The sequence below is a fragment of the Pituophis catenifer genome, unplaced genomic scaffold (genome assembly GCF_029215685.1).
Source record: "Pituophis catenifer annectens isolate HBS135680 unplaced genomic scaffold, rPitCat1.0.hap2 SCAF_1, whole genome shotgun sequence".
In the NCBI taxonomy this organism is placed as follows: Eukaryota; Metazoa; Chordata; class Lepidosauria; order Squamata; family Colubridae; genus Pituophis; species Pituophis catenifer.
In genome coordinates, this window is record NW_027256881.1 from 264,053,013 (window position 1) to 264,079,712 (window position 26,700).

General features: G+C 38.1%; 1 protein-coding gene across 1 annotated transcript in view; it reads right to left on the reverse strand.

Annotated features, from left to right (window-relative positions):
- NELL1 (neural EGFL like 1) overlaps window positions 1–26,700 on the reverse strand; it is a 549,513-nt gene that overhangs the window by 319,067 nt on the left and 203,746 nt on the right. Inside the window, exons 8-9 of the mRNA XM_070957549.1 lie at window positions 19,042–19,115; window positions 3,744–3,843 (exon numbers count right to left, since the gene is read on the reverse strand). Coding sequence (XP_070813650.1) covers window positions 3,744–3,843; window positions 19,042–19,115 — 174 coding nt within the window. The remainder of the gene's footprint in view (window positions 1–3,743; window positions 3,844–19,041; window positions 19,116–26,700) is intronic.

A 26,700-nucleotide genomic window follows, 5' to 3' on the forward strand; every position in this document is an offset into this window, starting at 1 on the left:
TGCGAATTGAAGAGTCGCCCTGTGACATGGAAATTGACACTGGGTCATCAGTAACAATCATTTCCTGGCAGGTGTTGAAGGCTGCAGTTCCGAGGATCCAGAAAAAGCAACTAGATCGCCAACAATTGCAGCTCAGCTACCTGAGATTTCCCTGGTACAACTACCAGGAAATCGAATCCCTGTAATCAGCTGCGGAACCTTCAATGTCCAGTTCAACAAATTCCAGGGAGACCTGTCCTTAATGGTTATTGGTGGAGACCTCCTGAACCTGCTCGGTTTGGACTGGTTCAAGTCCCTTGGACTAGGAGTCAGGCATCAAAGTCATTGCCAGCTTGTGGGCCGATGACCTGATTTGGAAGTTCCAAGATGTGTTTAACCCAGAATTCGGCAAGTATGTGGACACTCCCATTTTGTTTAGTTTAGACCCCAGGGTAGCGCCCATCTGATTAAAGCCCCGGAGAGTTCCTTTTGCCCTCAAACCCAGGATAGACAAGGAATTAGATAAACTTATCTGGCAGAGCATACTTGAGCCAGTTGACCACGGCAAGTGGGAAACCTCAATTGTTACCCCAGTCAAGAGTGATGGTTCTGTGCGCATCTGCGCTGACTGTAAGTGTACTTTAAACAAGGCACTTCAGCAGAGTGCATATCCAGTACCCATAGCCCAGCACCTCTTGCATTCCCTTGGGCCGGGGAGAATTTTCACCAAATTAGACCTTGTGCAGGTGTACCAGCAGTGCCTGTAGATGGCGCTACGGCGTAGGCTCAAACTATTGTAATGCTCAGAGGGGCGTTCTAATGTCACCATTTACAATTTGGCATTAGCATTGCCCTGGGACTTTTCCAGAGTGTAATGGAAAGGCTATTGCAGAAAATTTACGGTTAGCACCATACTTTGATGACATTTTAATTACTGCCGGTGACGAACAGCAACTACACTCATGTTTGAGGGAGGTGCTGTCAAAATTTAGGTCTGTAGGGCTCCAAGTCAAGGGCAACAAATGCCAGATCGGAGTCCCCGAAGTAGAGTTCCTGGGTTACAGAATCAATGGGGAAGGCATCCATCCTACCCAAAGCAAAGTCAGAGCAATTCAGGAAGCCCCCACTCCACAGAACCAGACCGAATTGCAAGCCTTCCTGGGCTTGCTCAATTACTTCAGTGTTTTCCTGAAAAATAAGGCCACAGTTGCTGAACCGCTCCACAAGCTGCTGGCTAAGAAAAGCCTTTGGGTCTGGGGGTGCAAAGAAACCACAGCTTTTTCAGCAGTAAAATGCCTCCTTTCTGCTGACAGTTTTTTAATCCAGTATAATGACACCCTACCATTGGTACTGGTTTGTGATGCCTCTCCTTTCAGTGTGGGGGCTGTGCTTAGTCACTGATTCCCCAATGGGACCGAGGCCCCAGTCACCTACTTTTCCAGGACACTATCTAATGCAGAGAAACTATAGCCAGCTGGACAGGGAAGTGCTGAATGCGGTGGCCGGGGTCAACTGGTTTCATGAATACTAGTTTGGGAGGGATTTTGAATTGGTTACGGACCACAAACCTTTATTGGGCCTCTTGGCGGGAGACCATCCCACACCAGTGGCTTTGTTTTCTTGTCAGCTTCCTGCTATAAGCTGCTTCACCAGCCCGGCAAGACTTTGGGATATGCCAATGCCCTCAGCAGATGCCCCCTGCCAGATTTATTGGATGAGCCAACTCTGGACATTCCCATCCTCCTCATTGACTGCCTGGCCTCTGGCCTCGTGACTTCTGCTGCTGTGGCCATGCACTCAGCTAAGAATGCTACATTCAAAATGCTTTTGAACTGGGTATGGAGGGGATGGCCAAAAGGCCCATTTGGTGCAGACTTTAAGCCATTTGAGGCTCGACAACACGAGATATTGGCGCAGGGGGTTGTTTACTATGGGGAGACCAGGTAATCATACCTCCAAGTCTAAGGTATTCTATACTAAAAACATTGCATGAGGGACATCCGGGGATTGTCTGGGTGAAAGCCCTAGCCCGAAGTTTTGTGTGGTGGCCCAAATATGGACCAGGAAATAAAAGAATGGGTAGCCAGGTGTCAGCCTTGTAAAGAGTCACGGCCCTCTCCGTCTAGGATACCCATCCAAGAGTGGGATCGCCCTAGAGCCCCCTGGTCTAGGGTTCAGATCGATTTAGCTGGGCCCTTTCATGACCAAACCTTCTTAGTGGTCGTGGATGCCTACTCCAAGTGACTGGAGATCATCCTGATGGGCACCATTACCGTTGATGCAATAATCAAGGTGCTCAATAAACTATTTGCCACTCACAGTCTGCCTGATGTCCTCGTATCGGACAACCGCCCGCAATTTACTGCCACCCAATTTAAAGGTTTCCAGGCAGAACTAGGGATACGCCATGACCTCACAACACCCTTTCATCCAGCCAGTAATGAGCAGGCTGAAAGGATGGTAAGGAATGCCAAGAAGGCATTGGGCAGGTTGGCACCAGGAGATTGGCAAGAGTAGGTAGACAAATTCCTCCTGTACCAACACATAACATCCAGTGTGGCCACAGGAAGAAGTCTGGCGGAGCTCCTGCTGGGTCGCCGGCTTCGATCGGTCTTAGACCACCTTCACCCAAATTATGCCTCTGAAACAACAATAGAAATGCAAAACCGCACCAGGTCCTTTAGCATTGGGGACCTGGTTCACTCACAAAACTTTGCCAAAGGACCCCTATGGCTACCTGGAAAAATAAAAAAGATAATAGGGCCCAAGTCATATATAGTTAGGCTTAATGAAGGGTGCCAATGGAGGCGGCACATAGATCAATTATGTAGCCACCTCAGTCAAACTAAAGAAAACTTAGAAATTGAACAACAGGAATTTAACTCTAATCCCTTCCTAGCAGACTCAAGCCCTATGGAACTGGAGAACGACCTGAAGAACCAGGAATCCAGCAACGCACCTCCCATGAACTGGTTCCCATAGAATCCAAGGCCCTGCTTGAAAGTTTCCAGGACTTTCCATGGGCAGAACAAGAGGCAGCAGCAGGCACAACCTCTCAGCCCGCTGCCGCCACACTAACTGAGCCATGCAGGTCAAGTAGATCTAGCAAACGCCCCACCTATTAGCATGACTATATATGTAGAGTGAATTGCTCCAACAAGAAGGGGATATTGACAGCCTAAGTTTTTCCTCTGGTCCGCTGTTTGAGTGGGAAAAATACTCAAACATGATTGTCTAGTTTTCCTGAAGCTTCTTATAAAAGAGCTATCTGTCAGAGAGGCTGACTGCCGGATTGTAGATAGTTGTTGTCTGAAGCCTGTCTCCAGTCTCTTCAATCTATCTACTTAATATGACCCATGTCTTATTTTAAAGAATTAGGTTAGAAATAGTAGAGGAGCTCTTTTGGGAGGCAAATCATTGCCATCATCATCATAACATGCACTTTCTAGCTTAAAATTTTGTACCATTGCAATTCAGCTATATTGTAACTTAATTTCAGTGGTGTGATTTAGAGAATGCTGCGAAGTTGTATATGCTCTATAGGTTGAGAAGTCTATGTGGTTCTCCTATATGGTTTTCTTATTCTAAATGGAAAAATAATGTTGTTTTCTAACTTGGGCAGTCTCATTCTACGTCTAGAATTTAGACAAATAAAATCTGTTCACAGAAACATCATAGAACCTATAAAATTCTTCCACTCTAAACTCAACGAACTACTCAAAAACCACTTAAATTGTCAAAAATCCAGGCAGCATGCTACTTACCTTTACAAACATGACAGCACTGATTTTCTGGGAGTACATAGTCTTTTTCTGAACAGTTCAATGGAGGACAGGTCTCTGTTACTTTTACTAAAATTCCATTCTGGAAATAAACAATGATCATAATTGATAAAAATGAAAGTGACAGAGTTGGCTCATACTTTTTATATTTTATAGCTAGTTATAGTTATATAGCATGAATGTTATTTACCAACAACATTGCAAACTGTCAGACATATTTCATAAGTTAAATACATTTCACACAAATAACCAAAGAATAACCAAAAAGTTATTCTTCTTTGACATTTGTATTCACAAATAAAACAGCATTGACACAGCATTCCCATTAAAAACAGCATTATTCTTAAATTCAAGAGTGCATAGCTTATTATTCTTTCTATATTCCATTTAACTATTTTCATGAATCAGTCTCCTATTATTTGTTGATTATGATCCTAATGGCTTTTATAATTATTATTTATTTCATTTATTACTGAAATGGTCTTAGTCCTAAATTTGAGCTTGGTACTACAGTGGTTTAAAGCACCCTGTTATTAACACAGCTGCCTGCAATTTACTGCTGGTTCGAATCTCTCCAAGGCTCAAGGTTGACTCAGCCTTCCATCCTTTCTAAGGTAGGTTAAATGAGGACCCAGTTTGTGGGGGCAATAAGCTGACTTTGTATAAATATACAAAAGTATGAAGGCTATTGCTTAACGCACTGTAAGCCGCCCTGAGTCTCCGGAGAAGGGTGGCATATAAATCAAATTAAAAAAAAAAATCTATGACTTCATTTTAATATATTGCAAAATTCAGAATCTAGAAATTTGGCATTCTTCAATCTATCAGTTCATGCATATATTTTATTATATGAGTCACAAACCAATCATTAGTCTTCCTTTAGTGGCTTCTACCTATCTTGTTCAGTCCAATAGGAAGTGTATGTTGGGTTTTGTCAATTAAAGAAGATAGCTTGTGGGATCTAGGAAGCTTGTCTTCTTGTCCTGGCACCTGATCTCCAGAAAACCTTATCACCTGAGATCAAATTAGTCCTAACCTTGCTTGTCATCCATAAAATGCTGAAGACCTGCTATTCGACCAGTCATGAGAAATGAGTGAAGCCCATATGGTTGATATTGTTTGGTGATTTTCTATATTCCAAGCTGTCATTTTTCTTGGATGTTGTGTTGAATGTTTAATTAGTTATAATATTGTTTTTACTTTGAAATGTTATTTATCACCTAGAGTTGCTTTGGTGAGAAGGGGGACTACATAAATGTAAAAAAATAAATAAATCAGTAAATACAACAATAGAACTCTGTACACACTACAAAAAATGCAAAAAAAAAAAAACAATGACCACAATGCAATGTCTACTTTTTAAAAGCTGAAATGAAAAAAGACAACCTTTTTCTATTGATTCAGGGATCTTAAATGTTAGCACTTCTTTCAAACTGTATTCTAAAAAGAATTAATTCAGAGCATGAATGTTACACATTTTTGCAACTCTGATCTCTTTTAAAATATGGGTCTTTCCAGGGAACATGCAGCAGATGTAGAGGACAGATACACAATCTCAGAAAAAGACAAAACGAATCTGAAGTGCTGCAGAATCCTTTGAAATATAGCTATCTCTTTAAGACATGACCAGGCAACTAGAAAAACAGTAACACTTGGAAGCCAAAATCTGTCTCTCATTTTGATCAGCTTCTTCATAATGAAGCATTTGTATCACTAATAGTATAATTCATGTAATTCTGTTCATTATGGCTATGAATTCCATCCATATCTCTGCACAAACAATCTATTTTTGCAAATGTCTAAGTATTTTCAATTATTTTAGCACAAAGACAATAAGCCAAAGTTTTATTTTTAAAAGTTTAAAACTGAAAACACTTCAAACTGAAAGGCTAACTAGGATTCATTAGATTCCATTTATTTTGCAAACAAAAAGAGGATAACGAAAGGAAAATTATTCAGTTAGAGAGAAAATTTTACATATTTTTGGCCTCATGTGGTCTAAAATATTAAAAATAAAAATAAACCAGAAAGTCCTAATATCTAATTCTGTAAAACATTAAGGAATGTGATATAAATTATGTCAAACCAAGTTTGCATCAAGCAGCCAACAGGAATTTGGTGAAATATAAATTAATGTAATGAATAATTATTTCATGATATATTTATTGTCTAATATATAAATAATATAATAAACACTAAACATAATGGTTACATTTTTCTGAAAAGACTGATCAATGCTCCATAATTAAGAGAAGTTCAATACTTGGGTTGAAATGTGTCTGGCCCCAAACCATCATTGGCATACTGCCCAGGGGTGAAATGTAAAATTTGTTACTACTGATTCTGTGGTCGTGGCTTGGTGGTGGTGGGGGTAATGTGACTGGGTGGGTGTGGCCAACTTTAAAAAAAAAGTTTCAAAGCATTTTTTCTGCAAATGCAAAAAAATGCTTTGAAAAGGCTCTGCCGATCAGGCAATACAGCTGGGATCGTCAGAGCCTTTTCAAAGCATTTTTTTAACCACCTCTTCCACTGAAGAGGTTGCAGAAAAACATGCTTTAAAAGTCTCTCTGATGATCCCAGCTGAGTTGCCTGATCGTCAGAGAGACTTATAAAGCCTTTTTTTCTGCAACCTCTTCAGCGGAAGAGGGGTTTAAAAAATGCTTTGAAAAGGCTCTGCTGATCAGGCAACACAGCTGAGATCATCAGAGAGACTTAAAGCATTTTTTTCTGCAACCTCTTCCGGGGTAGAGGTGGTTAAAAATGCTTTCAAAAAGCTCTGACGATCCCAGCTGTGTTGCCTGATCAGCAGAGCCTTTTCAAAGCATTTTTAACCACTTCTTCCCTGGAAGAGGTTGCAGAAAAAAAATGCTTTGAAAAGCCTCTGACAATCCCAGCTGAGCTGTGTGATCATCAGAGCCTTTTTTTTTTTTTTTTTTACTTTTAAAAGCATTTTTTCAGTGGAAGAAGTTGTAGAAAAAATGCTCTTAAAAGTAAAAAAAAAAAAAAAGCCTCTGATGATTGTGCGGCTCAGCTGGGCATGGTGGGGGGGGCGCAGGGATTTTTGCTACCGGTTCTCCGAACCACCCGCCACCATCGCTATCGGATCGGGTGATCCAGTCCAAACCAGGAGCATTTCACCCCTGATACTGCCTCTTGAAGACTTGTGCATATGTATGTTCTTTATTTATTTCATCATTAGTTCACAGTTTCTTAATCATTTATATTTCCCTGTATATTCTCCAACTGTGTTCTAAATTTCTTTTAATTATGGAATATACAGCCAGGAAAGCAGAGGATATATTCCAATCCACTATTATAGTCTCTGCTTAAATGTTTACAGTCAAGCAGAGTCCATCTTCTCCAGCAAATGATAGTCCTAAGGCCATCTGTTCCAATGTTGAACAGCTTTTGCCATAAGGACATTTTTCCTGTTGTCCAATCAAAATCTACTTTCTTGTAATTAAAACCCACTCTCTTTTCTCCTGGAACAACTCTGAACAATTCCATCCTGAACTCTACATGCAGCTCTTCAGATATTTGTAGACAACTACTGTATCTTCTCATCACTAAATTAAACATGCCTGAAGCCTCCAACCATTTTAGGTTTCTCAAATATTGTTACATATTTGATATGACTATTCCAATTTTATATTTGCAAAATTTGGAAATGATTTTTTTTTCAGATGCTTTGTTATAACTAACATAATATGGATTAGTGTGTTCAGCGCAATGTGTAAACACTGAAATCAATGAAGCAGATTAGATATAAAGAATGAACCCATCTGGGCTCAGTTCAATTTTGGGATGAATAATCAAGCTATTCCCCTCAAAGATCAGGTGAGTAGCTCAATTTATGTCACTCCAACTCCAAATTCAATTATCTTATTACATTCTTGATGATAAGACTTTCAAAAGAAAAACAATTCATTGAGCTTTCACATCCCTACAGGACTCAGAAATATTAAATGAATTCTGATTTAAGCTGGAGAAAAATTCAGCTGGGGCAAAAAGATGATAAATGAATTTCCTGAAGTCAGCAGTATTGCTAGCATAACAATCAGGTATATATTATAGTGTACGCATACAATGGGAAAGCCAAGGGAAATCATTAAACCATAAAAAAGCGGAAGTTAGAATATTTTGGACATGTGATGCGACACCCAAAAAAATACAGTATACTTCACTTAATCCTCCAAGGAAAGATTGAAGGGAAATGAGGTCCAGGCAGAAAAAAGAACGTCATGGCTTCAAAATCTAAGGGACTAGTTTGGATAAAACTCAACAGCACTTATTCGTGTGGCTGTTGATAAAAATAAGATCGCCAACATCCAATGATGGATATGGTTCAAGAAGAAGAAGACACATACAATATGTTATGCACACTGTCATGTAGAAATGAAGGCAGGTAACAAACATGTATGCAGCACAAACTAACAATAGATGAGCATATCTTTTGTATTTTGAAAATCAGGAGAATTCCTATAACTATGTTTTTTATTATGCAATGCTATACAACCCAAACTGCACAGTTCGATAGATCAGGGCAACCTCTAATAAAAAAGGCTAATGGCAAACCTAAACTTTTTTTTAGTGTGTGTGTGTGTGTGTGTGTGTGTGTGTGTGTATGTACATATACATATATATATATATATATATATATATATATATATATATATATATATATATATATATATATATATATATATATATCATCTCTACCTGGGATTCTCTTATAGAAAAAGATTATTGTGAAATAATAACATGCACTGGGGGACAAATGAAGCCCCTGACTTTCCTATGCTCCCTGGAATATTCTAATGGACATCTATGAAGATCAACAGACAACCTGGAAGAAACAGCAAAACATGTGTTCCATGGCAGCTCATGTGGATGAACCCTTGTTTGGCTCTGGGAATGAGAAAGCCTCCCTAAGGACAGAAGAATGAACCTGATTTGGTCAGTGGCATGAAATGTAAAAAGATTGGGCCCTCACTATATCTTTTTCCCCCTGTTATCAATCATGAAACAACAGCAGGAACAGAATAGAGAGCATAGTTGAGTGCCTGAAATTCACAGAATTACAGAGGTACAGAAAAGAGTCTCAAAATGGTGGTTGTAAGATAGGTGCTGCAAATGGAATCTTAAATGTTGAAGAGAGGATTCCTTCATATATTCTGATAGGTATTTTGAAAACCAGAATGAATCTTTTAAAAACAATCATTCGGAATGTCAGAACCCTTCACCAATCTTGAAACACTAATAATGTCCTACAAGAAATTGTTGCCTTGAAAGTAGACGTTGCAGAGTACAGCATACAAAAGCAGGACAAATGTACCATGATCTATTCCAGTTGTATTTCCCATACAAACAGCACTGACACTATCATGAAAAGAAACATTGTGTTAGCAGTGATTGGCTTCTAGCCACTAAATGACAAAATAATCATGACCAAAATTGATGCCAAACCTTTCACTGTAGTAATATTATAGATTTGTAATCTGTAATTTATTATCTCAATAGGAAATCACTCAAATCAAGAAGAGTTTTTATGAAACAATACAAGAAGCAGAGTCTATGAACGTAATTATTATGGGACATCTAAATGTGAAAGTAGGTTCAGAAAATATCTATCTGTAAAGTAAAAATGGTCTAAGGTATAAGAAATGACAGTGGCCAAGGAATTAGATCAGTGGTGGGTTTCTACTGGTTTGCCCCGGTTCAGGCGAACCAGTAGTGGCAGCGGCGGGAGGCTCTGCCCACCCACCGGGACATTATCACAGATGCTCTGTGCATGCGCAGAAGCACCACACATGAGCAAAGTGAGCGCACGTGTGTGCACTCCTGATTCCGAACCGGTAGCAAAGGTAAGTGGAACCCACTACTGATTTGATAATACTTAGAGGAGCCTAAATCTTTCTATTCTTTGAAAGGTTTGAACCGTTCCATACTTAGTTCCATGTTCCAGCAACTAGAAAGAAGATTATGTACTTGAAAAAAATTCAAAAGATGCAACAAGGAACCAAACGACTGTGTTATGATAAAAGATAGATTTAAGAATTCTATTAAGGCATGTCTTGATATAAACATTTATTCCAACTACAACCTTGTTATATTAAATTCTGTATTTTATTTTAAAAACAAAGAACATCAGAGAACAAAATAGAACATTTCCAAGAAAAATTTGGAAATATGTACCGTGTTTCCCCGAAAATAAGACTCTGTTTTATATTTTTTTGAATCCTGAAATAAGCCCGATTGTGCTTATTATCAGGGGATGTCTTATTTGGGGGGAAACAGGGTAAAAATACACTTTAAAGAAAAACAATGAAAATAGGTTTTACAATATTTTGAAGAAGATAATACAGACCAAACTGTTAGTGTGGAAAAACAGTCAATGTTATTCAGGCAGTGAATGCACTTAAAAAGTGCAGAAAGTAACTAACTAAAGGTAAGAAGCAAAACGAAGGAAGTTTGGATAATAGAAATTTTTTCAGCAATGATGGAAAAGAGGAAAAAAGTTTTTTTAAAAAACTATTTGCTAAAAGACTCTAAACAATCAATTTTTATTTCAATTCCTAGGAAAGCAAGAACTGAACACAGAATCCCATTAGTCTTATCAGACAAGCAACAAAAAATGTTATTCAAAGTTAATTTCTTAAGAAATGCAGGATAGTTCAACAATGTCATAAGTGAAGTTCAGAGCACATTTATGAAATAGTACCACTAGGGAAGGCATTTTAAACCAGAAAACAAGAATCAAGATAGTTTTTTAAAAAACAAAAACGCATCTCTTTATGCTTTGTCGATTACTGAAAAGCCTTTGATTCTGTTATTCATGAAATGTTGATCAAAACTTTGGAGCAAATTGGGATGGATGACAAAGACATTAGAATGATAATGAATCTGTACTGGGAGTAAACTTCTTCTTTTAAGACTGAAAGAGATTTTTCAAAAGACTTTTCAATCCAAAAAGGAATGCACCAAGAATGTATCCTATCACAGCTCCTTTTCAACATCTATACTGAGGAAATATTTAATGAACCAAACACTGCACCAACTCTGTCAATAGGTACTATGAAAATAACAAATTTACGATAGGGATTATAATACAATGCTCCTGGCATAAAAAGCAGAGAACTTGCAGCTTCTAATTTATAAAACATAAACAAGTGAAAAATATTGATTATAGTTTAATCAAAAAAAAAAGTGATGATAATCTTGGAGAAAAAGAGCTCTCCAAAAATAGTGGTCAGTGATGCTCCCTTCTCAAAGCCAAGCATTCTGTCTATCTTGGACACTTAGTAACGGAACATAGAGAAAATGGTGCAAGAAAAATGTGAATAGAAATTACCAAGAAAATGTTTTTAGACATGAAGAATATTCTGACTTCAAAGGAAACAGACTAAAAACTAAGGATAAGAGTAGCCAAATTCTATGTCTAATTAAGTCTCCTTTATAACTCTGAAACAAGGGCAATATACAAAGAGGATAACAACAGGATGAAAACCTTCAAAATGCGGCTTTTAAGGCAAATCTTGAGAATCATTTAAAAAATCAAATCTCAAAGTTGTAGTAATGGCACAGGACAAAAGGAGCCTCAGAAGACTATTAAACAAAGAAAATGGAGATATATGGATCATATATTTGGAATATTGCATCCATTTCTAGTTCCATACCGTTCCACACTTGGAATATTGCATCTAGTTCTGGTCACCACATTTTAAAAAGACGTTGAGACTCTGGAAAGAATGCAGAGAAAAGCAACAAGGATGATTGGCTGGAAGTTAAAACATACAAAGAACAATTGCAGGAATTGGGTATGTCTAGCCTAGTGAAAAGATGATTAGGGAAGACATGATAGCAGTGTTCTAATATTTGAGGGGCTCCTACAAAGATGAGGGGTTCAACCTATGTTGCAAAGCATCAGAAGGCAAGACAAGAAATAATGGATAGAAACTATCCAAAGAGAGAAGCAGCCTATAACTAAGAAGGAATTTCCTAATGGTGAGATCAATCAATCAATCAATGGAATGGCTTGCCTTCAGAAGTTGTGGATGCTCCATCACTGGAGGCTTCCAAAAAGAAACTGGACAGCTATTTGTCTGAAATGGTCTTGCTCAACCAGGGGGTTGGACTAGAAGACCTCCAAGATCCCTTCCAACTCTGGTATTCTGTGATTATATACTATAGGCAAGATGGGGAGAGCAAATAAATTAAACAAACAAACAAACACATTCAGGCACAACTCAGTACAATGGGCTCTGCTAGAATAAAAGAACCTGGAGAGATCAAGAGATATTTGGAATAGCAATATGTATAATTGGACTGGCCTAAATTATGACGCGTGTTTAAGACTGGCAAATACAATGTGGAGTTATAGTTGTCAATCTCCTTCAAAAAGAAGATAGCTGAAATGAACATATGAAAAATACAATGATGCTCTGCATTGTAATAGGCTCCAGGAGAAAAGGACACCATATCCCCCATTGTGAAGCACACTAAAATTAACTGTGCTGTGCAAGGTGCTGTGAGAGCAGCGGGCAGGCTATGGAGGTGGCAACAGTAGGGGTGTCGGCTGCAGCCAGGCCGAGCAAGTGTCTCGGGGTGGAGACCAAGTTGTGCATCTCCACGAGCGACCAACATGTGTGCAGCACCAACAAGGACCAGAAAAAGTACAAGGGTGCTTCCAGCGGTGAAATCCAGCAGGTTCCGACAGGTTCTGGAAAACCAGTAGTGGAAATTTTGAGCAGTTTGGAGAACTGGCAAATACAACATCTGGCTGGTCCCAGAGTGTGGTAGGAATGGGGATTTTGAAGAATTCTTCCCCTGGAGTGGGATGGGAATGGAGATTTTGCAATATCCTTCCCCTGCCACACCCACCAAGCCACACCATGCCCACCAGGCCATGCCCATAGAACCGGTAGTAAAAAAATTTGGATTTCACCACTGAGTGCTTCTCTCCCGCTCTGGAATATGGAGTGAGTCTCCATTGCCCTCTGTCGCTCTTACTTTCTCAGGCCAGGTGAGGAGTGTCTGGGAGGGAAGGGCAAGGGGCATGGCCAGCCAGTGGTGGGTTCAGCTGACAAGGAGCCACAGCAGGGGGACGAAAGAGCCTCATTTATCTGGGCACTTGAAATGACTCTTGATTTAAATAAAATAAAAAGCACCCAAAGAAGAAGAAAGAACAACATCAGCAAAAAAACCCACCACCAACTCTCGCCTGAGAGAGAGAGAGAGAAAGAGAGAGGGAGAGAGAGAGATGAGAGAAAGGGAGATGAAAGAGGGAGAAACAAGGAGAGAGAGAGAGAGAGAGAGAGACAGAGACAGAGACAGAGACAGAGACAGAGACAGAGACAGAGACAGAGACAGAGACAGAGACAGAGACAGAGATACCTCTTTCCCACAGAAAACACCAGCAGACATAAAACCTGGGTAAACATGGCTGGGGGGGGGATGTCATGTGACTAGGTGGGAGTAAGTGACATCATATTGGCCATGCCCATCCAGGTTTTGTCGCTCCCAGTGATTTCTTTTCTGTGGGAAACGGGTCCAAATGGCTTTTTGAGTGTTTAAGGTTGCAGACCCCTGACATAGTGCTCTATAACTGCATCTCTTTCTAGGATATGCGCTGTCCAAAATCCAGCTCCGCTGTGTTTTAAAATAGAATGAAATGAAATAAATAATACACTCCGGTGCTTTATTCATTTCCACTTAGAAATCAATAAAACCATTTGCTCTAATCCAGAATAGTATGGATTAATTCTATTACAGTCATTACAAATGGCATTGATTTCTGTCTGCATTGTTAGTGCAGAAAGAGATAACCCTTTAGGGCTAGTAGACATATCTGGAATATTGAGTGCCTTGTGCAACTACTATCACACAGCAATTGCCCAGATGGTCATTTATCAAATACTACATGAACAAATGGCAAATGGCTAAAACTGACTACCATACCTGGCTCTCCAAGATGTTAGTATTGCTTTTATTTTTATTTTCCTGATCAAGAGGACACCTTTGCAGACAAAATGTTAGCCTATGGTTTTGTATGAATTTATTATTATTACTATTATTACTATTATTATTATTATTATTATTATTATTATTATTATTATCTCTTTTATTCATTAAACATGAAACTCAATCAACTGAACATTTAAAAATGTGTCACAAATATGAGTGACTGGTACTAATGGGTTAATGCCACTAATGCCAGTGTCCTAGATATCAACCAAGTATCTTCTTAAAATATATTATATTCTGAGTAGCACAGTTTTTTGCAGTTCCGCTGGTGTTATTGCAGGAAGCTGCAATTTCTTGATGTATTTTGTAAAATTCTTGAACATGGTACCAAGTGCCCCAATGACAACAGGTATCACTATTACATGTTTCATCTATAGCCGTGTAGTTTCGATGGCCAGGTCGCAAAATTTTGTGATTTTTTTCCAGTTCTTTTTCTTTGACTCTGGCATCTCCTGGTATTACTACTACTACTACTACTACTACTACTACTACTACTATTATTATTATTATTATTATTATTATTATTATTATTATTATTATTAACTTTATTCATTAAACATGAAACTCAGTCAACTGAACATTCAAAAATGCATCACAAATAACATTGACTTGTGCTACTGGTTGATACGGGTTGCTGCCAGTGTCCTAGGTATCAACCAAGTATCTTCTTAAGATGTACGATGTTCCAAGTAGGCAGTTTTTTGCAGCTCCGCTGGTGTTATTGCAGGAAGCTGCAATTTGTTGATGTATCTTATAAAATTCTTAGACATGGTACCAAGTGCCCCGATGACAATGGGTATCACTGTGACATGTTTCATCTATAGCCGTGTAGTTTTGATGGCCAGGTCGTGATATTTCGTGATTTTTTTCCAGTTATTTTTCTTCTGGCATCTCCTGGTACTGCGATGTCAATAAATTGTATGTTTCGGTTTTCGATAACTGTGATATCTGGCGTGTTGTGTTCCAAGTGACGATCTGTCTGTATTCGAAAGTCCCACAAAATCTTCCCCTTCTCATTTTCTATAACTTTTTCCACTTTATGTTCCCATGACTTTTTGGATACAGGTAAGTCATATTTTTTACATAATGACCAGTAGATTAATTTAGCAACTCGGTCGTGTTTAGCTTTGTAATCAGTTTGTGCGATTTTGCTGCACTCACATATTAATACTCCTGGTATTACAACTACTACTACTATTATTACTACTACTATTATTGAAGGACACTTTTATGAGTTAGGTAGGATCTAAATGGATTCTTGTAAATGAACATGAAGGTGGTATCCTTTTACTTCATGCTAGATTCCTGTTTTTTAAAAAATGAATGGACTATGTTTTAGCAAGTTGTAAATCAAATTGAACTGAATTATTTGCATCTAAATAATAACGATCAGATCTGAAACAATATCTAAGCACAAAATATAGAAAGAATTGACTGTTTTCCAAAACATTAGTTTCTTAATTCTAAGATTAGTTTCTTAATCATTTTAACTATTTTTTAACTATTCTACATAAGCAAAAATAGAGCTTTCTTTTCTACTCCTTAATTAACACTACTCGTTTTTAAGTTTTATCTCTTTATTTCTAAATGTAACTTAAATAAAAATATATTTATTTCACTTTGATTAAAGTCATGCTTGGCTTACTATATTAGTCTTTCTTTGTCCCGGTTAAATCTTTTCTAAGCCTATTGGATTAACTGAGAAAATAAGTTTTTCACTTAGAAAGTAAAAATAAAATATGGGGAGATACCTAGTAATAGTACTTAAGAAAAAGATTTTAAGACAGTATTTGATTACAAACTGGGTATAGCGGTGTGCTATATTTATAGAAATGGTTGGTTCAGTTTTGGTCTGCATTATAGATTTGTATTTTCCTAATTGTGGGAATCAACCATTCCATTTGATTCTGTCTACGCTCCACCTCAAGTCTTATGTCCAATTCGAGGCACCATACTTTAAGATTCACTCAGATGAATTTGAAAAAATCCAGGAAAGAAAAACAAGGATGATCAGAGAAGTGGAAACTTCAGCAAAATAAGGGGAATGAAGAAACTGCAGACGCTGGGTTTTAATAGAGATGTTTACAGAGATACAAGAGCAATCTTAAAGTACAGGTAGTCCTCGATTTATGACTACAATTGAGCCCAGATTTTATGTTGCTAAGTGAGAAATTTGTTAAGTGAATTTTACCCCATTTTATGACTTTTCTTGCCACATTTGTTAAGTGAATCACTGCAGTTGTTAAATTAGTAACACGGTTGTTAAGTGAATCTAGCTTCCCCATAGAAGCTCAGAAGGTCACAAAAGGTGATCACATGACCCTGGGACACTGAACCATCCTAATATGAACCAGCTGTCAAGTATCTGCATAGAAATTCCGTGACCATGGGGAATGCTGCCACGGTCATAATTTATTTATTTATTTATTTATTTATTTATTTATTTATTTATTATTTATTTATCTATCTATTTATTTATCTATTTATTTATTTAAATTTATATACCACCCTTCTCCCGAAGGACTCAGTGCAGTGAACAGCCAAAGGTAACCACATAGAGTACAAAAATTTAAGAACAGTTTAAAAACATATTAAACAATTTTGGCCCAACAATTAAAATACCCCTTTTAAAATTCAAATTAAAATTTAAAATAAGTGTAAAAAATGGTCATAAGTCACTTTTTCAGTGCTGTTATAACTTCAAAAGGTCATTAAATGAACTGTCATAAGTCAAAGACTGCCTGTATCTGAAAGGATGTCACAAGAAGGGCCAAGGTCTGTTCCCCATCATATCATTGTACAAAATAATAGAATTCAGGTTATGGGGCAGATAACAAAAACAATAAGAACAACAAAGTACGTCTATGGAGATTCTCAACCATCCAGGTCATGGTTGTCTCAAAGATGTGTTTTTTTTTTTCCAAGAGGCAACCAGAAAGTCCAGTTGCCTCTTGAAAAAAGCATCTTTGGGACAACAAAAAAGTACATTTCCAATTAGGAAAGTTTTATGGTGGGACTATTTGCACAGAAAGGTGATGAGATCATCCGTATTGGCTGTATTAAGCACATGCTACAAAACTATCCATGAATAGTACATTAATTTCAATTCTTTCTCTAAGCAGCACATTGGGCTCAAAGATCTAATTATCCTTTCTGACTTTAGGATTCTCTGTTCTTTGATCTCAGTTCCTCTTTTCTTCTCATTTCCTCTCCTTCAGCTTCTTTTTTCATTTTTCACTGATTTCTTCTATTGTTTCATGTGAAATTTTAAAACTTCTAAATCTATCTATCAACTTTCTCCTACTTAACAACCGCCTTTTGTTTTATTTCTGTTGTTTTTCACTCTTTCCTAAAATTTGTTTGCTTATTAAACATCCACTTTGATTTTTCAGCCCTATGCCACTTTTTTTCACAACCATGTGCGCACATTTGGTCCATAACCCTTTCTTCGATTTAAAGTTTCTAAATACATTTATTTCCCTCTCATTTCCTGCTTAATGTTCTAATTGACTTTTTATTCTTTTCTTATTTTTAGGTTAATTGTTGCATTAATTGTTATTTAATTAAAATGAATGCTCATTTCCATTGCTTACCTGCTCAGGGCTAATATGTGATAAAGGCAGTGTCCATTATTACAAATCCAAGGAGATCAAGCAGAGAGGATAAATGTAGCTTTCTCTAGTTTCTAAGTTACTGTAATTTTTATAGCCGAGTAAAATTGGCGGTTCTGCAACCGGAGGTAGCTTTAATGAATTTTAAGCAGCTTTGCTTCCTTTTTTTCAACTAATGAAAAGTTTTCCCCATTACTTTCACCAGTTAAAATCCTTTTTCTCCCATTATTTTTAGATTGCGATCTTTAAAAAGACTATGATAGATACCTTTATAAATGGAAGTTAAAAGAAATAGCATGTTTTCTGTATAATAAGACATTGAAGCCAAAGAATAGCAGAAGGTGGTCATTTACAAACCTACCTTTCCTGCCATTTTTTAAAAGTGAGGGCTTCCTGAACACCTGCCATAGAACTTCCTTTCCTAAAGGAAATTCCATTTGACAGAATATACACCAATCCAACCCATACTTCAGTCCTAAACCTAATATAATCTCATGTTGAGAGTTTCACATTGTCTCATCAAATTTGTGGGCAAATTTTTCAAAGAATGACTACTCTTGTGAATCTTGTTGAAGAACTCAAGTTTACTTAATAATAAAGTTTTCTTCAAGTCAAGCTCAACTCCTGGAGATTTCAGGGATTTCCACCTAATTTTCTTAGTAGTAACTCCAAAATAGCTGGCTGCAACTTCCTTTTACCTTCTTTTTTTCTCCCGATTTCCCAGTCTAGCCTGTAGTTCTATTATTTCCTAGTGTGAGGGTGAAGGTTTGTTCTCCGAGCTTGTGGGTTGGTTTCCAAACGTTTTGTTACCAGGCTAGGTAACATCTTCAGGATCCATAATTCATTCTTCACTATTTCATTTCCTAGTGTCTCCTGATTGTTGGCCCCAACAGTGGTGGGCTGCTGCCGGTTCAGACCAGTTCTAGCAAACCGGTACTTCTGCCGATAAGCTGGCCCTGGCCACCTGACCCTATCCTGTCTTATATTTCCTTCTTTCTGGCTCAGCTGATTTGCGTGCCTCCGCTGTTCTACTTACCGGGCCTGCCGTAGAAGGTAAGCAGCTGAGCTTCAAATTGCTGTATTTTGAACGCTCCGAGCATGCACATTAGACCTCACAGAATTGGTTATTAAACTGGTTGCAGCCCACCACTGCCCCCACCTTATCATTTTGAAACCAGCCTATCAACGTATTTTTAAAAACCTCTTCAGTTTTGTTTCTAACATATTAAAACCTGGCAAAATAGACTGATGAGTAATTTTTTCAGAAACCAGCATACAAGACTCAAAAATCTTTTCAAGGAAGGGAAAGAGAGATGTGGAATGTGTGAATGAGTGTTTATGAACATAGTGATATAGATGACAGCAGTGTAAAAAATAAATCTGTTGTCAATGCTCCTGATGTAGGGAAGGATAAAAACAACTTCCTAAATCATAAAAACACATACTGTATGATGGGCCTGTGTACTTTTTCCACCCAAGGACTCATGAATATTTTCACATGCTGTTGCTACTTACAAAGTTTGTGCATTACTTAAAACTTGTAAGTATTTATTACACAATGACATGCATGTTTATTCTGAAGAAACTTGAATGGGGAAATGTAATGCATAGGATTGCTGCAAATATTTTTTAAAAAAAAAACTTACACGACATTCTCTGCAGTTCTTGATTACAATCTTCTGACCTTCTGCCAACACTTTATCCCCATAGATGCATTTTGCTAAAATTTAAAAAAAAACACAGACATTATTTAATCCTAAAAGCATATAAATTATGCACTTTAATAGAAACAATATTGCTTAAGTAAATATGATGTCGTCACTTTGCTTTCAGTCGCAATCAGCATTAATTGTTCTTGTTTATTTTGACTGCAATAGTAAATTCATTACAAACATTATTATCTTGAAACATTTTACCACTCACAGTGACAAACTAGCTACTTAGTGACCTGAAGTAAAAGCAGGTCCGGAACAGATATTGAATTCAATTTATTAATAGAATTACTCATGGCAATGACATTCTGCAGGATTTACATTTGTGTTAAAACATGCTTGTATGAAAGAATTAAATAGAATGTGAAAAACGGGCGATGATGCAGAAATAACTAAGTAGAATGATGAGCAATGGGTCCTAATATATGGATTCCGATTAGCTCTAAATACTAAAGGAGAAACTTCAGAACTATTCGCAGTTAAATAGAAGCATCTTCCATAGACATAGCCATCAGACCTGTATCAGCCACTACCAGAAAAACAAAGTTATATGGATGTATGGAGTATCCTAAAAAGAGATATTCCATATATAAACAGAAAGTCTTTGAATTCCTCCCTGGGAAGGGGAAAAATTCCACCAATTTCAAGTGGAATTTACTTGTCTGCCAAATAAATAGGTTCAGCATTACTTGCCAAATTTAGCATCTGTGCCACTTTTTGAAAATGAATAGTTGAAATAAGTTATCTAAACTTTTATAGGCTGCTGATTGCAAAAATAATGATTTATTTGTAACCATTTAGGATACAGTTCTGCTTTATGTGCAGGCCTCTAATTCCAGGTATCTGTTAATGAGAGGACCTTTTAAGGCAGGGCTGTCAAACTTCCGGCCAGCTGGCCATGCCCATAGGCTTTAATGGAAAAAAACATCAATATGCTTGTAGCTACATTTCTTTTCTTTTCTTTTTTTCAGGAATGGATGAAAGTAACAACGAACATCACAATATTAGGAACAGAATAAAAGAAAGAAAGAGATTAGCCCAGCAAATGCTCAAATGGATACTGTCAAGGGTTCTGTACAATTCATTCTGAAACATTTCCCTTGCACTTCTTCTACGACAGACGTGAAGAAAGCTTATACAGCAACCTCCCACTTGGCTAACTAGAAAATGTGCTTACTAATGCAAAAAGTATCCGACACCCATTGAAAAAAAAATAAACATTTTCAAAAGTTCTTTAAAAGGTAGGTTCTCGGAATGTGCTGATTGCTTGCTTTTTTTGAACTGGTAAATTTGTTGCCATGGATCGTTGTGCTTTTCTGCATTTTTTAAAGAAGTCTGGTTTGTGTGTAACACAATGATATAAAGAAGCAGTTTGTATTATGCAAATTAGTCTATCAAAAATTATCTTTCCATTGATATATAATTTTATGATACTACTCCAAAAAAAGGTGGTGTTATTAGCCATCAAACCTCAAAAATATATTTTTCCCAAAAGGTTTCCATAATTTTGGCCACTACTTTAATTGTTGATGTTGTTATTGCTCAGTCGCTAAGTCCTTTCTGACTCTTTGCAACCCCATGGACCATAGCATGCCATGCCCCTTGTCTTCCATTGTCTCCCGGAGTTTGCCCATGTTCATTGTGTTGATGACACTGTCTAACAATTTGATTCCTTCCTGTCCCCTTCTCCATTTGCCTTCAGTCTTTCCCAGCATCAGAGTCTTTTCCAATGAGTCCTCTCTTCTCATTTGGTGACCAAAGTATTTGAGCTTCCATGTAATTAGACCAATTCATAATTAAGACTCACTCAAAACAGGTAAGCAGCAGAAAGAAACAAAAGGAGAGCATACAATAAGAAGGTATAGACTTGAAAACAGGTAAAAGATAAGAAATAGTAGATAGAATTAATCTGAGGGGCTCTGTCCCACTCATTTTTTCCTTCCTTTCAAATGAACCTGTCTAAACCTATTCTATTAGGAGAATAGGGCACAGGCAAAAAAGAACAGGCAGAGTTTTCAGGGGTGATAAAACTTATGTCAGTATGAGAAACACTTATATGCAACTCATCAGCTCCTCACATTAGTTATATGCGGAAACCATCCTTAAAACTCTCCCAGTTCTCTCCAGTCTTCTAATCTCTTTGAGCCAGTTTGAAGGTACCCAATTCAATTAGACACCATGTATTGATTCAAAGATTCAATTTGAAGGTGTGATTCTTGCCTTCAAGTCAAATCACCTTTCCCTGACATAAAAGAGAAAGGGGTTGCTTCAGCATTTACTCTGTTTGCATAATTTAAATTGTGTGAATGTACGTGAGAATTCACTTCATGAAATAAGTAATGGGACTGCAAACAAAAAAAAGAAAGAAAAGCTAGACACATACAAAACCTACACTGTCATTGTTTTATCTCCCATTATAAGAAAGAACAGGTGTATATTTTAAAAACAAATACACTTAATCCCCATCTGACCACCACCCCCACACACCTATATGATACTAATTTGTGCAACCCTCCCAACATGACAAAACAAATGAGCTAATGCTAAAACAACCTGTACAAGAACTATAGATTTAAAGCAACATCCTGGGGTAGGGCTTAATGTATATTCATTGATCATAATTGAAAACAAATGTTAACCTAAAGCTGTCAGATAAATAAGAATAGGATATAGCAATCTCATCCTTCAGTAGCCCATTAATCAAATAAAAACATCCCTAAAACTTTTTTAAAGGCCACCACATTTTCTCAGCGATCAAGAAGGGAAGACAGCTGATACTAAAGCAGTGAGGCCAAGTCTCTAAAGGCCTGGAACTTGACATTATGATCCTGGAGCCAAGAACCAAAGAAGACCCTATTCCCATGATGGCGAACCTATGGCACGCATGCCAGAAGTGGCACACAGCATCCTTTTTGTGGGCATGTGAGTCGTCGCCCTAGTTCAGATCTGCCACGCATGCATGTGCGCCTCCCACTGGCCAGCTGGTCTTCAGGTCTCTGCCATGTATATGTGGAGGGAGGGGGGGAACTGTGGAGGGCATTGTAGGGGACACACACATGCATGTGTGGGGGGCAAGATGCATGCGGGGACATACACATGCATGGGGTGGGGCACAGGGGGCAGGGAGCATGTGGGGGCTACATGGTCATGTGCAGGGATGGGGCACATGCACGTGGCTTGCGCACACATTGCATTTTGGGGGATCGGGTGCATGTGAGTGTGATCACGCACAAACGCACATGCTTTGGGCACTCGGTCTCAAAAAGGTTAGTCATCATTGCCCTATTTGGATAAATATAAAGAACAGCTTGTCCATTGAAACAAGGGCAGAATCAGGGGTGGGTTCTAAAATTTTTTACTACCGGTTCTGTGGGCGTGGCTTTTTTATGGGCATAGCTTGGTGGGGGGTAATGTGACTTGGTGGGCGTGGCCAACTTTTTTTTTTTTCTTTTAAAAGCATTTTTTTCTACAACCTTAAGAAGTTGTAGAAAAAAATGCTTTTAAAAGCCTCTGGCAATCAGGCAACTCAGCTGGGATCGCCAGACGCTTTTAAAGGCATTTTTTTTCCTACAACCTCTTCTAAAATGCTTTTAGAAGCCTCTGATGATCAGACAACTCAGCTGGGATCGCCAGAGACTTTTAAAGGTATTTTTTTTCCTACAACCTCTTCCTACAACCTACAAGAGGTTGTAGAAAAAATGCTTTAAAAAGCCTCTGTCAACCCCAGCTGAGCCGCACGATCATCAGAGGTTTTTTTTTTATTTTTAAAAGCATTTTTTCAGCCAAAGAGTTGTAGACCGAGATGGCGCAGTGATTAGGGTGCAGTACTGCGGCTACTTCAGCTGACTGCTAGTTCAGCAGATCAGCGGATCAAATCTCACCGGCTCAAGGTTGACTCAGCCTTCCATCCTTCCAAGGTAGGTAAAATGAGGAGCCAGATTGTGGGGGCAATAAGCTGACTTTGTATAAAAATGAACACCGCTTAGGGGGGACTGAAAACCCTACTAAGCAGGTATATACAAAAGTATGAAGGCTATTGCTTAACGCATTGTAAGCCGCCCTGAGTCTCTGGAGAAGGGCGGCATATAAATCGAACCAATAAATAAATAAATAAATAGACAAAATGCTTTTAAAAGTAAAAAAAAAAAGCTTCTGATGAGGTGGGCAGGGTAAGCCAGCAGCAACCGGGCCAGGGACCGGTTTGGGGGCGTGGCCAGCCAATGTTATTACCGGTTCTCCAAACTACTACAAATTTTTACTACCGGTTCTTGCGAACCAGTGCGAACTGGAAGCAACCCACCACTGGGCAGAATGATACTGTGGAGGGCTATAAATTTAAACACTGCCAATAGGGTTGAAAAAGGAGCCAATGAAAAGTCCTACGATATAGTAAAACTTGAAAATAACAGAACAGTTTCTCAACCTCAGCAGCTGTAAAGCTGTGTGGACTTCAACTCCCTAGTTAGCAACTTAGTCTACCCAACTTATAGCTTTCAAGATTGAGAAACACAGACACAGACAATCCAGAACAGCTCAAAGAATGCTCTTCTTGACTCAGATCAAGGGGGTAGAGAGCAACCAAGAACACCTAAAAGAAGACTGTAAATAATATGAGACAACCAAGGTGTGAACCAACAATGTTGCATATTCTTCCATCAGTACTTTCCAGATTCTAGAAATATTCATCATGTGAACATTAGGAACCCAAATCATTAAAATCATTAAATAGGCAGGGATTCAGCTATCCTCAGCTCCAAGGCTTTTGGAACAGGAAACTGGGGCACTCCAGGACTCTGCACAGAATAGGAAATTCATGCAAGCTGAAAAATGACAATTCAGCTTCATGATCTACCATTGGCCTTCTACTACCATGCCTTGCCATGAGGGGCCACAAAAAACAAAGATGTCAATATCATTAGATACTGTTGCTGCCCAAAATGTTGTTTCTTTTGTTTTCCTCTCTATTTGGAAATACAACTGATAATTATTCAAACTGGTCAATGTCAAGAATCAGGACATCTATGGGAAGAATAAGAAAGCCCCTTTTTATGACCTTTAATTCAGAATAGAGATGGAGTGACTGGATGGAGCTGAGCATTTACAGGCCGGATACCCTTCCTGACACCACACAAGAGTTCGCAGCAGATATTTTTTCTTTGTGCCCTAGGAGAGAAACATGTGCCGCTACCTACGATTGAACTCTCAACTATCTGAATGGGAAGCAAGAGTCTTCACCACTAGGTAAATCACACCACTCATCTATGGGAAGAATTCAAAGAATAAATAAAGTATATCCTTATGATATGATATTGCCGGAACTAAATTTCACCATGCAATACTACAAACGAATGAGAAGATAAATGGATTTACACCAATCAAGTGCATTGCCTCTGATGTCCAAAGACCATAACCTAAACAATAGAATGTCTAGAGAACAAATGAAAGAAAGTGACTTCTCAGTTGACCAGTCTGCCCCAAATCATGATTGATGTAGATCAAAGAGGCCATTTCAAGACAAATAGCGACTCAATAGTGAGAGGACAATTCTGTCACAGGGGATAAAAGAAACAAAGACACAAGCTAGTGTAATTTGAGCATAAAGAAGTATCCAAGGAAAATTTCTTCAGCAAGAAATGAATGGGAAGATGTTTTTAAAAGCCTAGTAATTAAACAATGCTTCACGAGTTGGTAATACAGGGTTGTAAAAGGGGTCAAAATATAATAAAGAAAGGAGGAGAAGCAATCAATAGGGGAAGTAGTATAAGGATTGCCTTTCACAATTTATGAAATGTCATCCTCCTAGATAGGGATAAATTCTGATGTGGTACTCAAAAAGAAGATGGGGGGAGGGGAGAAAAAAGAACTAGGAATTTTATAGAAAATGTTCATCTTCTTATTTACCTCTCTTAGATTCCTAAAGGCTCCCTAAATACTCTCTACAATTGCTAAGGCTTATCTCATAGCATGCTCGCAACAAAGAGCAATATTCTGTAAGATCTCTATTTTTATTATCATCACCTGTTTTACAACCTCAGTTTATGATTGGAACTTTTATAAATGCATTACAAAATATATACCACTGTCCTGTGTACTATTTGGGCACAATATACTGCCCAAAATATTGTTTCTTTTATTTTCTCCTCTATTTGGAAATACAACTGATAATTACTCAAATTGTTCCAAGTAATTATAAGAACTAGAAGAAATACAGTGCCAGATGTTTAACAATGATAAATCCATACTACACAAGATGAATAAGAATCACATCAGCCAATGGGTATCTGCCTGACTTGTGCCTATGCAGGATAATTAGTTACTGGAGATATATAGAACCAGCAGCAGATATTCTATCGAAGTATAAGTAATGTGATGGCAATAAATACAGGTAGTCCTTGACTTACAACAGTTCATTTAGTGACCTTTTAAAGTTACAACGGTACTAAAAAAAGTGACTTATGACTGTTTTTCACACTTATGACCATAACAGAATCCTCATGGTCACACGATCAAATTTCAGACACTTGGCAACTGACCCATATTTATGATGGCTGCTGTGTTCCAGGCAGGGGTGAAATCTAAAATTTGTTACTACCGGTTCTGTGGGCGTGGCTTGGTGGTGGGGGTGGTAATGTGACTGGGTGGGCATGGCCAACTTTTTTTTAATTACTTTTAAAAGCATTTTTTCTACAATCTTAAGAGGTTGCAGAAAAAAATGCTTTCAGAAGCCTCTGATGATCAGGTAAGTTAGCTGGGATTGCCAGAGGCTTTTAAAGGCATTTTTTTTTTCCTATAATCTCTTCAGATGAAGGGGTTGCAGAAAAAAATGCTTTTAGAAGCCTCTGACGATCCTAGCTGAGCCGCGCGATCATCAGAGGCTTTTTTTTTTTTTTACTTTTAAAAGCATTTTTTTGGCCGGAGGGTTTGTAGAAAAAATGCTTTTAAAAGTAAAAAAAAAACAGCCTCTGATGATTGTGCAGCTCCGCTGGGCATGGGAGTGGTGCAGGGATTTTTGCTACCGGTTCTCCAAACCACCCGCCACCATCACTACCGGATCGGGCGATCCGGTTCAAACCAGGAGCATTTCACCCCTGGTTCCAGGGTCATGTGATCACCATGTGACAAGCAAAGTCAATGGGAAAAGCCAGATTCACATAACAACCATGTGACTAACTTAACAACTGCAGTGATTCACTTAACAACTGTGACAAGTTGTTATATTCACTTAACAAATGTCTCGCTTAGCAACAAAAATGTTGGGCTCAATTGTGGTCATAAATCGAGGATTACCTGTATCTATATGTTAAGGTAATGCATTTATTGCAGATGTCTCACAAATCTCCATCCCCGAATACACAAGATTGTTATTTGATGCGTGTGTGGAAGGAGTGGGTGTTTTCACTTTCTCATTTGAGAGTTTATCTTCCAGAATTCAAAACAAACCAGAAAGAAAGAAAGAAACTCTGTAAACAGTCAGATTTTTATTTATTTTTTTGCAGAGAAATCAATCTATAGAGAATTAGCACAATGGATAAGGTTAATGACTAGCACTATGTGCCCAAATTAACATTAGTCTTGAAAGAAGTTGGTTTTGAT